The 13,253-nt window shown below is 45.2% G+C and overlaps 1 protein-coding gene across 1 annotated transcript in view; it reads left to right on the top strand.

Moving 5' to 3' along the window:
* RARS1 (arginyl-tRNA synthetase 1) overlaps positions 1–13,253 on the top strand; it is a 217,756-nt gene that overhangs the window by 10,661 nt on the left and 193,842 nt on the right. The window contains exons 2-3 of the mRNA XM_073620712.1: positions 176–310; positions 10,328–10,516. Of these exons, the coding sequence (XP_073476813.1) occupies positions 176–310; positions 10,328–10,516 (324 nt within the window). The remainder of the gene's footprint in view (positions 1–175; positions 311–10,327; positions 10,517–13,253) is intronic.

Below are 13,253 nucleotides of genomic sequence, written 5' to 3' on the forward strand. Positions count from 1 at the left end.
CACTTTCACTTTCAGAATTGAGAATAGGATTCCAGTTTTGCTCTGTTACAACATTTATAAAGGTGCTGAAGCAGTGAACATGTCATTTATTTTTCTTTGCCTATTGTGTTCATTTTGATGTGGTGCATTACATTTTAGCTCTTGACTACTTTCATTTTGTGTCCTAATTTACTAGGAAACAGAGATCAAGTCTCTGACTGCTGAGATAGAGCTGCTCAGAAACTTTGCATTTGTGGGAAACTCTCCTAACTTAGAGGCCTTAAGGGAAGAAAACGCTAAGCTGAAGTACCGTTTGAACATTCTGCGCAAGGTATGTTGATATTTATTCCATTTTTTTTCTAGGGAGAGTTTTTTGGAACTGTTACACCTGATGTACAGCAGAGTGTGTGTGTGTGTATGTATGTGCATATATATTTGCTATTTTATTTTTCATATAAGTAACATTGTTTGAAAATGCAAAAAATTCCCGCGCTCACGGACTAACCGGTCTGCATCCTCCCCTGAATCGCACCCCCCCAAAGGGGTGAGAGATAGTGATAAAGAAAATACGGGTAGGGGTAAGTGGCGCTACTTATGCCGGGGTACCTGTTTATAAATATTGAACCGTGCTTCTGTGTTCAGAGTGATGAAGACCACTCATAAATACCATAAAAGTGTAAAAGAATTCCCCCACCCGTTGCGTGGGGAGGGGTCTTACCATTAGAAGCACCTCCAGCAAGTGGTATAGGGATAGTGTGGTATACACCCTACAAATACCAAAATAAAAAATCCTAAACAGTGTCCAGCAAGTGAATAGTATATAATCAAATAGATCTAAAGTCCATGATAAACCACAGTCCCATCCAATATGCAAAGTGAAAAATTAAAAATATAAATCTTAAAAACGAATTGACGTGGTGCAGAAACAATAATAGTGGAATGTGAAAATGAAGTTCCAGCATAAAACAAAGTTCTTATAAGTGGTGACTCTCGTTAGGAAAATTGCTGATATCCAGTGACTTTACGGTGCTCCCCCTCAAGGATCCCCACTCACCAGCTCCTTAAACCCCTGCAGGGGTAATAGGCAATGTAGTACCAGGCGGTGGAATGGCGTCTTGAGATCAGTCTAGCCGTCCCCAGGTGCCTCCGCTCCAGATATCATTGTAGTCCGTCAGTTTCTTATACCCATCCTCATAGGAAAAAACAGGGCTCCCATAGTGTGATAAGTTTTTAAAACAAGTGTTTATTAAAAAACAGCTGATATACAGCTAGTAAAAACAATCTGAACTCCCTGTAAAGGAGGGGCCAGAAACTCACACTCGATACAGGAGATAATACACAGAGGGAGCTGTGGATAGAGACCATCAGCTGAGCGGCGTGCGCCTCAGCTGCGTTCCACGCTCGCTCCGAGTCCAGGGTGTGACGTAAGTGCTTAGCTCCGGCTTACGCGTTTCGTCTTTGACGTTCAGATTGTTTTTACTAGCTGTATATCGGCTGTTTTTAATAAACACTTGTTTTAAAAACTTATCACACTGTGGGAGCCCTGTTTTTTCCTATGAGGATGGGTATAAGACACTGACGGACTACATGATATCTGGAGCGGAGGCACCTGGGGAAGGCTAGACTGATCTCAAGACGCCATTCCACTGCCTGGTACGACATGCCTATTACCCCTGCAGGGATTTAAGGAGCTGGTGAGTGGGGATCCTTGAGGGGGAGCACCGTAAAGTCACTGGATATCAGCAATTTTCCTCACGAGAGTCACCATGTATAAGAACTTTGTTTTATGCTGGAACTTCATTTTCACATTCCACTATTATTGTTTCTGCACCACATGTCAATTCATTTTTAAGATTTAGATTTTTAATTTTTCACTTTGCATATTGGATGGGACTGCGGTTTATCATGGACTTTAGATCTATTTGATTATATAATATTCACTTGCTGGACACTGTTTAGTATTTTTTATTTTTTATTTTGGTATTTGTAGGGTGTATACCACACTATCCCTATACCACTTGCTGGGAGGGGGGCTTCTAATGGTAAGATCCCTCCCCACGCAACGGGTGGGGGAATTCTTTTACACTTTTATGGTATTTACGAGTGGTCTTCATCACTCTGAACACAGAAGCACGGTTTAATATTTATAAACAGGTACCCCGGCATAGGTAGCGCCACTTACCCCTACCCGTATTTTCTTTATTGTTTGAAAATGGTTGGTTGTGGGAGGTAGTCTGCTGTTACCTTTTGGCGTTTCTCATGACAAAAAGCTTTTTATGAGAGAAAGTTCAAAGGTAAATTAAAGTCTAACTTTATTATTTATAGCCAATTTATTAAGTCTAAACTATTTCTCTGGGTCCCCTTTGGGATGTATTTCTCTAATTGCTCGTACTAATGATGCCCATATTAAAAAAAAAAAAAAAAAAAAAAAAAAGGGAGGGGGGTGGTTTGTCACCAGCATAAATAGGCATAGACAGCAGTAAAATATTCACGAATTCTAATCTTCCTAACAGGAGTAAACCTACCTCTTTTACTGTCTGAGGCAAACACTGACATGGCACCACCACCTGTACCCACAAGGAAGAAAATATACACCTAAAAATAAATTACTCCTAAGGATTTTGTTTTTAATAAGCTCAATTGCTGGTGTCAGTGGGAATACAATAAGTTCTATCTTTAGTGTCTGTGGAAGGAAAATAAGCCACCATCCTTGGTGTCATTGAGAAAAAAAAAATCCATTGTTGCTATGAGTGCGGGTAAAATAATTCCTTTGGTGCTGTCAGTGGGAAAAAATATGCCCACATTTTTGTTGTTGTCCGTGTAAGCTCAATATATCTCAAATTGTTGGTGTCCAAGGAAGAATAAGTATTGGTGTTCAGTGGTTACTTGCTTATTCACCCATTCCCGCTCTGTTGGTCTGTCTTTGCTGATGTTGTGACTGTCGGACAGGAGATCATTCTGCCTTAGGCTGGGTTCACACCTATGCGAATTGGATGTGGATTTCCCTGCATCCAATTCCCATAGCAGGAGAATGTGACTGATACTCTACAGAGCCGGTTCACATATCACCGGGGCAGCTGCGGAGCGCACTGCACAGAAACGCTGTGCGTCTTTGGCTCCGTTTCCATTTAGGCAGAGATTCGGCCCAGATTCATTCCTCAACCAGAGAACAGAGATGCACAGCGTTCCTGTGCGATCTGCAGCCGGTTCCAGTGTGAACCAAGCCTAACTGCTTAGATCACTGCAATCCTGGGCAATGCCGAGACAAGGTCATCCAGTGCAAAGGTGGCAAACAGGAGGGGAGGTAGTGGGGCTAATAGAGGCATGCTTGCAATTTACTGTACTACAATGTATATGTTTGTGGTGTACGCTAAAAATAATACCAGTGGTTGTTATTCAGCAAATCGAAGAATATAAAATTGAAGCACAAATATAGGGCTAATAGTGGCAAAGAAAAAATGTTCCTGCATTGGTGGTGGTAGTGGAAGGAAAAAATGCTCCTGCCCAGGTGGTATCACTAGAAGGGAAAAAATGTCCCTGGCCAGGTAGTGTCACTGGAAGGGAGAGTTGCCCCTGTGTCGCCGACATCATTGGAAGGAAATAATGACCTTGTGTCTGTGAGGTCACTGGAAGGAAAAAATGCTCCTAAATCAGTAGCGTCATTGTAAAGGAAAAAATCGTCTGCATCAATGACCTAATGCCCTTGCACTGGTGGTGTCCGTTTTAGAAGGACTGCTTTGGGGTCTATCCAGTGGGATGCCAGAGGAGTGGGCTCTGAGGGGTCTATAGAAAGGAATCTGGGGGGCTGTGATTAGAGAAGGGGAGGCCAAGGGCTCTTGGAACATTTTCAGGAGGAGAGGGTGAGTCTAGGGGTGAGTTGTCACCCCCTTCACTCCACCCTCACTCAGTTCAAACCTCCTTCTCGGAGCAGTGCCTGCCTGGAATAAAGGCAGTTTCTCCTCTGACCTCTCCTGTACCATCCGCAGCCTCTGACCTCTCCTGTACCATCCGCAGCCTCTGACCTCTCCTGTACCATCCGCAGCCTCTGACCTCTCCTGTACCATCCGCAGCCTCTGACCTCTCCTGTACCATCCGCAGCCTCTGACCTCTCCTGTACCATCCGCAGCCTCTGACCTCTCCTGTACCATCCGCAGCCTCTGACCTCTCCTGTACCATCCGCAGCCTCTGACCTCTCCTGTACCATCCGCAGCCTCTGACCTCTCCTGTACCCATCCGCAGCCTCTGACCTCTCCTATATCCATCCGCAGCCTCTGACCTCTCCTATATCCATCCGCAGCCTCTGACCTCTCCTATATCCATCCGCAGCCTCTGACCTCTCCTATATCCATCCGCAGCCTCTGACCTCTCCTATATCCATCCGCAGCCTCTGACCTCTCCTGTACCACCCGCAGCCTCTGACCTGTGTATTGCCCCCTTTAACATCAATGACAGCTTGAAGACTTGCGTGGTATTTGTGGATGAGGCTCTTTATCTTCTCAGATGGTAAAGCTGCCCATTCCTTTTGGCAAAAAGCCTCCAGTTCCTGTAAATTTTTGGGCTGTCTTACATGAATTGCACATTTGAGATCTCCCCAGAGTGGCTCAATGATATTGAGGTCAGGAGACTGAGATGGCCACTCCAGAACCTTCACTTTATTCTGCTGTAGCCAATGACAGGTCGACTTAGCCTTGTGTTTTTGAACATTGTCATGTTGGAATGTCCAAGTACGTCCTATGCGCAGCTTCCTGGCTGTTTAATGCAAATGTTCCTCCAGTATTTTTTGATAACATACTGCAGAGAGTAGGCCCTTCACCCCGATGTATTCCTGGCGATCTGCCGGAGATGCGGGATCCTGGACGTAGATCTGTTTGCGTCCAGGTTCAACAAAAAGATCGACAACTTTGTATCAAGAACAAGGGATCCACTAGCATGCGGAACAAATGGCTTGGTGTTACTGTGGAATCAGTTCTTACTAATTTATGCATTTCCTCCTATTCTGCTGCTTCCGTATTTTCTTGGCAGGGTCAAGCAGGAAAGGAAGCTGGTGATTCTTGTGGCCCGGAAGATCCTGGTATGCAGAGATCATAAGAAAGGCGGTAGAGGAACCATGGACCCTACCACCATGTCCAGACCTTCTCTCGTAAGGTCCGGCATTCCATCCTACCTTAAAAACGCTAAATTTAACGGTTTGGCTATTGAGACCCACATTTTGAAGAAGCGTGGGCTATCAGGTTCTGTGGTATCTTCCTTGATTAATGCAAGGAAACCGGCCTCCAGAGTCATATATTATAGAGTCTGGAAGGCATATGTCTCCTGGTGTGAATCCAGGGGTTGACACCCCAGGAAGTATGTCATTGACAGAATCCTTGACTTTCTCCAGATGGGGTTTGAGATGAAGCTGGCCTTGAGTACTACCAAAGGCCAGGTCTCGGCCTTATCGGTATTGTTTCAACGACCACTTGCTTCGCATTCTTTGGTTCGTGGTTTTATTCAGTGGGTAACACGGCTTAATCCTCCGGTTAGGTCACCCCTGAACCCTTGGGACTTGAATTTACTCCTGTTGGCATTGCAGAAACAGCCTTTTGAGCCGATATGGCATATTTCATTTGTTCTTTCAAGGAAACTAATTTTTCTGGTAGCCATATCGTCTGCAAGAAGGGTATCAGAGTTGGCTGCTCTTTTTTGTAAAGAGCCATATTTAATTATTCACAAGGATAAGGTAGTATTGCGTCCTCATCATCCTAATTTTGTACCGAAGGTAGTGTCAGGTTTTCATTTAAACCAGGATATTATTCTGCCTTCATTCTCTCCAGAACCCTGTTCTACGTAAGAGAAATCACTACATTCTCTGGATGTGGTGAGAGCAGTCAAAGTCTTACTTGAAGGCGACTGCTCAGATTCGAAAAACAGATGTTTTGTTTGTGTTGCCTGAAGGTCCTAAAAAAGGACAGGCAGCATCGAAATCTACTATTTCTAAATGGCTTTGGCAAGTAATTGTTCAAGCTTATGGTTTGAAAAGGAAGATTCCACCCGCTCAAATCAAAGCGCTGTTAGTGCTTCATGAGCAGTGCATCACCAAGCCTCCATGGTTCAAATCTGTAAGGCAGCAACTTGGTCTTCAGTCTGTACATTTACTAGATTCTATCAGGTGGATGTAAAAAGGCATGAGGATATTGCCTTTGGGCGTAGTGTACTGCAGGCAGCAGTATAAGTCCTCTAGTCTCATGGTGCCCTACTTTTGTTGTGTCTCCCTCCCTTCAGTTGGCATAGCTCTGGGACATCCCACATAGTAACTACTATGGCTCTTTGTCCCGTGATGTACGATAAAGAAAATAGGATTTTTTATAACAGCTTACCTGTAAAATCCTTTTCTTGGAGTACATCACGGGACACAGAGGTCCCTCCCCTCTTCTAATACACGTATATTGCTTTGCTACAAAAACTACTTCCAGTAGTGGGAGGGGTTATATAGGGAGTGAACTTCTTGTCTGAGGGTGTGCCAGTGTCCATCACCTGAAGGTGGCCTATAACCCACATAGTAACTACTATGGCTCTGTGTCCCGTGATGTACTCCAAGAAAAGGATTTTACAAGTAAGCATTTATAAAAATCCTATTTTTTGTGTTATCATTTATATTTTCCGAAAAATTGCCAAGAAATCATACACTCTGCCAGGTTATGTAAACTTATGAGCACAACTGTATCATGTCTGCAGTCTGGAGAGGAGTCACGAGTGGGAGTGTCACTGGGATGGGGTCATGAGAGGAGTCAGACATGTGTGGACTGTGTAGAGGAGACCATAGGATGAAACCAAAGCCACCAAGCTGGAGCCGACTGAGCCCTGCACGGTGCACCTGAGAGGAAGTCAGTGACAGTGTTGCCAGACCAGTCTGAGGGGGAGTCAATGAGGTGAGGGGGGAGTGAATACAATAATGTAAGGGGGCACTGATATAAAGGTTTCCCCTTATATCAGTAACCCCCCTTACCTTATTATTTTCTTTCTGCGGAAGGTGGTCTCCTCTGGTCACCAGAGTCCTCCCCACATTCCCAGAGTTCCGCTTTACATAAGAGTCTGCAGGATTCCACCTTACAGTGCTAGGGGGAACTCTGATGTAAAGGGCAATGCTGCAGACCCTGATGTAAGTGGGAACTCTGATGTAAAAGGGAATGAAGTGGTGATATAAGTTCCCCCTTAGATAATGATCTGCAACATTCCCCTTTATTTCAGAATTCTCGGGCACTGTAAGGGGGAATCCTGCATACTCTGATATATGGGGGATCTCTGTGCTGGCTGGGCTATATGAATCTGACCTTCATGTAAATGGAGAAATATGGTTTTTGACTTTTGTTTAAAGCGGAATTCCACACATTTTTTAGTTTATTAAAAGTCAGCAGCTACAAAAATTGTAGCTGCTGACTTTTTATAAACAGACACTCACCTGTCCTACGGTCCAGCAATGCGGCCGCCCGGAGCCTCACTCCTCTCCCCCTCCTCCGTCATAGCCACTGTGGGCACCCGGCTGTGACAGCTTTCGGCTTCACAGCCGGGCGCGCACTGCGCATGCGCTCTGCTAGTGGCCAGGCAATCTTCTGGGACCTGTTGCGTGTCCCAGAAGATTGCAGAGAGGGAGGGGCTGCCTAGGGAAGAGGAGGAGTCGCCTAGGCGGCCAAGAGCAGGAAGGAGGAAGTAGGACAGGAAGTCCCACTCTAAACTAAGTACCCACTCCCCCCCCCCAAAAAAAAATGACATGCCAAATGTGGCATGTAAGGGGGCGAGGAGTACTTAAAGCAGAAGTTCCACTTTTGGGGGGAACTCCGCTTTAACTTAAACACATTGCTAATAGCTTTAGCTACATGTTTATAGCTTAAATATTGATATTTGCACTGAAAACAGTCATTTTAGCAGGTGCTGTGTTTTAGCCTAGGCTGAAAAGGCCCAGGCCTAGGGCGGCACTTGCCCCCCCCCCCCACCCTGCATGCAAAAAAGCACCTCCTCCCACACGCAGGGCCACCATCAGGGGAGTACAGCTGAAGAGAGCAGTGGCGTCAGTGGTGCGGGGTGGGGGTGACACCAGGAGGCAGTTTTACTGGGTGCCATCGGGCCTCCCCTCCCTTCCCTTGGTAAAGCGGTGACAGTGCTTCTGCTCCATTTGTCAGAGAACTCGTGGCGGTGCTGTGACAGGGAGAGGCGAACTGCGGACTGTCTGTGTATCTCGCCCCTCTCTTCTGTAGGCCCGCGGCGTCCCTCTGTCCTCTTCCCGCGGCGTCCCTCTGTCCTCTTCCCGCGGCGTCCCTCTGTCCTCTTCCCGCGGCGTCTCTCTGTCCTCTTCCCGCGGCGTCCCTCTGTCCTCTTCCCGCGGCGTCCCTCTGTCCTCTTCCCGCGGCGTCCCTCTGTCCTCTTCCCGCGGCCTCCTTCTGTCCTCTTCCCGCGGCCTCCCTCTGTCCTCTTCCCGCGGCCTCCCTCTGTCCTCTTCCCGCGGCCTCCCTCTGTCCTCTTCCCGCGGCGTCCCTCTGTCCTCTTCCCGCGGCGTCCCTCTGTCCTCTTCCCGCGAAGATGACAGGGCGGGTCTTAAAAAGGAAAGGGTGTGGCTTTGACATGAAGGGGTGGTTTATAATTAAATTAGGGGGTGCACGAGTTTAGTCAGGCCTAGGGCAGCACAAAACCTAAATATACCACTGATTTTAGCCACAATTTTGTTGCAGTGCCAGTAAAAAAGATGTGGCTATCAGTAAATGTCATGATTTTTGCCAGTAAAAAATTGCGTGTTTGTAAATTTCATATCTCTCTTATCTATAATATAATACACTCTTCAAATGTGCTTTAAAATGCATGGTTTTCCCTTTTGTGAACAAGAAAATAATGAAGTTATGCAGTTGGGCTGGTATAATAATGCTATGGGGCTGGTATGAAATTATTTTCAAGGCTGGTTTTTATTCCCAGTCCGGCCCTGGTGTGTTCAGGGTGTTAGTTTTCCGCCACACATAGCGTTTTGTTTTTAGGCCAAAAAGTTCAATTTTGATCTCATCTGACCAGAGCACCTTCTTCCACATGTTTGCTGTGTCCCCCACATGGCTTTTCCAAACTGCAAATGGGACTTCGTATTGGCTTTCTTTTAACAATGGCTTTCTTCTTGCCACTCTTCTATAAAGGCCAGATTTGTGGAGTGCACAACTAATAGTTGTCCTGTGGAAAGATTCTTCCACCTGAGCTGTGGATCTCTGCAGCTCCTTCAGAGTTACCATGGGCCTCTTGGCTGCTTCTCTGATAAATGCTCTCCTTGCCTGGCCTGTCAGTTTAGGTGGACGGCCATGTCTTAGTAGGTTTGCAGTTGTGCCAGACTCTTTCCATTTTTGGATGATGGATTGAACAGTGCTCTGTGAGATGTTCAAAGCTTGGGATATTTTTTTTATAACCTAACTTTGCTTTAAAATTCTCCTGAACTTTATCCCTGGCCTGTCTGGTGTGTTCCTTGGCCTTCATGATGCTGTTTGTTAACTAAGGTTCTCTAACAAACCTTGGAGGGCTTCACAGAACAGCTGTAGTTATACTGAGATTAAACTACACACGGGTGGACTCTATTTACTAATTAGGTGACTTCTGAAGGGAATTGGTTCCACTAGATTTTAGTTAGACCCCATTCACACACGGGCAACACGACTTGCAGGTCGCCTCAGCGAGGCGACCTGCAAACGAATGGCCGGGCGACTTGCAAAACGACTTCTGCATAGAAGTCTATGCAAGTCGCCCCAAGTCGCCCCCGAAGTCGTACAGGAACCTTTTTCTAAGTCGGAGCGACTTGCGTCGCTCCCCTTAGAACGGCTCCATAGTACAGAACGGGAGGCGACTTGTCAGGCGACTAGGTCGCCTGACAAGTCGTCCCTGTGTGAATGGGGTCTCAGGGATATCAGAGTAAAGGGGGTTGAATACAAATGCACGCCACACTTTTCAGATATGTATTTGTAAAACAATTTGAAAACCATTTTTCTCTATATACTTTTTCAAGGCACTGTAGCCAGGGCCTCACAGATGCATCCTGGGAAGGCTACATCACCAGTGCCCTCCCCCTCAGATGATGTGTACTATCGCATCCCAGGAGGCAGATCTAGAGTTCCAGGATGAAAGACTAGACTGATTAATCTGCCCTTAGTGAAAATTGCCACAGTGAAAAACGGGGAGGAAAAGAAAATCATGGTATGCAAAAAATAAAAAGCTATAAATTTGTAGATTGCCATTACTAAACCTTTCTAAATGTGCATCTGTTGTATTTTCACTGGGGAAATGTTCTCATCTGTTGTATTTTTTAAGATAAGGGACAACTTCCTTCTTAATGTTTTCTAAATTTTTACAGAGTCTTGAAGAAGAAAAAAACAAGTCAGGGAAAAGTATGATCAACATCAATGCCCAACTCCAAGACATATTTGGAAGAGCGATCAATGCTGCATTTCCTGAATTGGAAAATGCCCCCTTGGCAGTCACTCCAAACCAGCAGCCAAAATTTGGTGACTATCAGTGTAATAGCGCAATGTCACTTACACAGGTAAAACAATCAACTGGTCACTGGTCTTTTGAGTTTTTCATTCTTGAATTCAATTCATTTGTACATTTACTTTGTGGTTAAAGTGATTTTAGAATTTCAGAATACAGCCTGTTTTTTTTTTTTGTGTTGTATAAACACACATTGTGCAACCTGTAGATATTGGGTAGTCTAGTTGGGTAGCAGTGCAGGCATCCCTTAAAGCGGCTGTAACCCCAAAAGGAAAAAAGAAAAGCTTCTGTTCCTTTTTAAGGCATAAGGTTTTCCGTTGAAGAGTTCCAAAATGCATTAAAATCCCCCCCTTCAGGTAAAGCCAACTCCATTTCACAAACCTCCGATCTCCGCACAGAATTGCTTCCTGCCCATATCATCGTCATCCCTAAGCCCGATAAGGACCCCACCCTGTGTGGTAGCTATAGGTCCATATCCCTATTAAATATTGATATTAAATTATATGCAAAAGTTATGGCAAACAGGCTGCTCCCCCTACTCCCCCGTTGGATAACAGCCGATCAAACGGGGTTCATACCCAACAGGGAAGCCAGAGACAATTCCTTAAGATCCATATCCCTGATACAATATGAAAAAGCGTTTGATAGGGTGGACTGGGAATACCTTAGAACAACTCTTCGTTATTTTGGTCTTGGTCCCAAGATGTTTCACCGCATCGCCTCTCTTTACTCTAAACCCTCCGCTCAGATACGCATAAATGGCGGCTCAAGTGATCCTTTCACATTACATAATGGTACCAGACAGGGATGCCCACCGCCCCCCCTTCTTTTTGCCATTTCCCTTGAACCCTTTCTGGCCACAGTTAGACATAATAAGAACATTCACGGCATTCAAGTAGGAAATGTTTCACATAAATATGCAGCCTATGCTGACGATATTTTATTTTTCATTCAACAGCCTCGCATTTCACTGCCAAATCTAATGTCCGCTTTCTCAGACTACCAAGCCATATCTAACTTCAAAATCAATTTATCAAAATCTGAGATATTAAACATAACTGTTCCCAAGTCAACGGCTGACCAACTGAAACCCCTCTTCCCCTTTTCGTTTCAAACCAAGCACATGAAATATTTAGGTAATTACATCCCACTCCTAAATAACATTAGAACGGACCTCAGAAAATGGTCCTCCCTTTCCCACTCCTGGTTAGGCAAAGTTGATCAAAATGAATATCCTTCCCCGTATTCTTTTCATTTTACAAATGATCCCCTTGAAAAACCCCATAGGCTTCTTTACCTTACTTCAGACCATGATCGCCCGCTTTATATGGAGAGACAGCCACCCTAGAGTTTCTAGGATAGTTCTTTTTCGCTCCAAACTCTCGGGAGGGCTGGCTAATTTTAAAGCTTATTATCATGCTATTGTATTATCACGTATAGCAGACTGGAAATATGTCATTAAATCAAAACTTTGGGTACAGTTGGAATACCCCTTAAGAGGTGTTGACCTATCTACAGCCCCCTGGATCCCTCACTGTTCTAGAAACCTCTCCCACAACTCCTCACCTCTCACTGTATCATCCCTGGACGTGTGGGATGGTCTGCATAAGAACAACAATTGGGCTTACAATTCCCCCTGATGCCTCTCCTTCAACATAAACACTTTATGCCCGGCCTCTTGGACCCAGGCTTTAAATCTTGGTCACCAAAGGCTCCCCTACTGTTGCACCATGTTCTTCGTTCAAATACCATTAAACCACTACTTGAAATATTGAAATCCAAACCAGCTACGTTCATGGACAAGTGGAGATATAATCAATTGCATCGTTTCCTCCTTTCCCTCCCTCAGCCCCTTCGAAGCAACCAGGCCCTTGATGGAATTGAATCCATTTTCGCCCATTAGGACCCTCTGACACACTGTATTTCACAGTTCTATAGTGCTCTTATAGCTCTCCAAAATCCACAATACCCTACCTACTTGACCAAGTGGGAAGGTGACCTCGGATCTACGCTTTCTGACAAGAAAAAGGATACAATCCTCCAACTTACACACATCTCTTCAATTGCCTCGGGTATGGTGGAGTCCAATTATAAGTTTCTCACCAGATGGCACCACACGGCAGCCAAACTTCACCGAATGTTCCCAGCTAACTCTCCATTATGTTGGAGAAACTGTGGAGAAATTGCCACCCACACACACATTTGGTGGTCTTGTCCCATCATACGCCCATTTTGGTCCGGAGTAGTGGCTTTGATCCACCAGATTACTGATGTTCTCCTCCCATTAGACCCTTGGATCATACTCTTCCATGCCACATCAAAACCCATTGGAAGATATAAATGCTCGCTTATCCCCCACTTGCTCAATACGGCTAAAGCACTCATCCCCACCCTTTGGAGTCAACCTATAATACCTTCCATGAAAACCTGGTTACAAAAGGTATCTGAAGTAAACCTCATGGAAGAACTTACCCATATAGCAAGGGGAACCACCGAACGTCATACCCTAACCTGGGCACCATGGTCTTCTTTCCTCACCTCCTCTTGTTACAAAGACATCTCCTCGACACCCCAGAGTTCCTAATCAGTCTACTTGGGCCTGTCCAATCAATGGTTCAACTCCTTGAATTCTCATTTCTTTCATGGTACTGGTCTCTGAGATGATTGAATTATGTATATGCTAACATATTTGCCAGCCCCTCCATCCCTCCCTCCCCTTCCCTTCCCCCATTCTTTTTCTCCTTCTCCCCCTTTATTTCTTTACTCTTTCTTCTTTTACTTTTCTCCTT

The sequence above is a fragment of the Aquarana catesbeiana genome, linkage group LG03 (assembly GCF_042186555.1).
Source record: "Aquarana catesbeiana isolate 2022-GZ linkage group LG03, ASM4218655v1, whole genome shotgun sequence".
Classification (NCBI taxonomy): domain Eukaryota; kingdom Metazoa; phylum Chordata; class Amphibia; order Anura; family Ranidae; genus Aquarana; species Aquarana catesbeiana.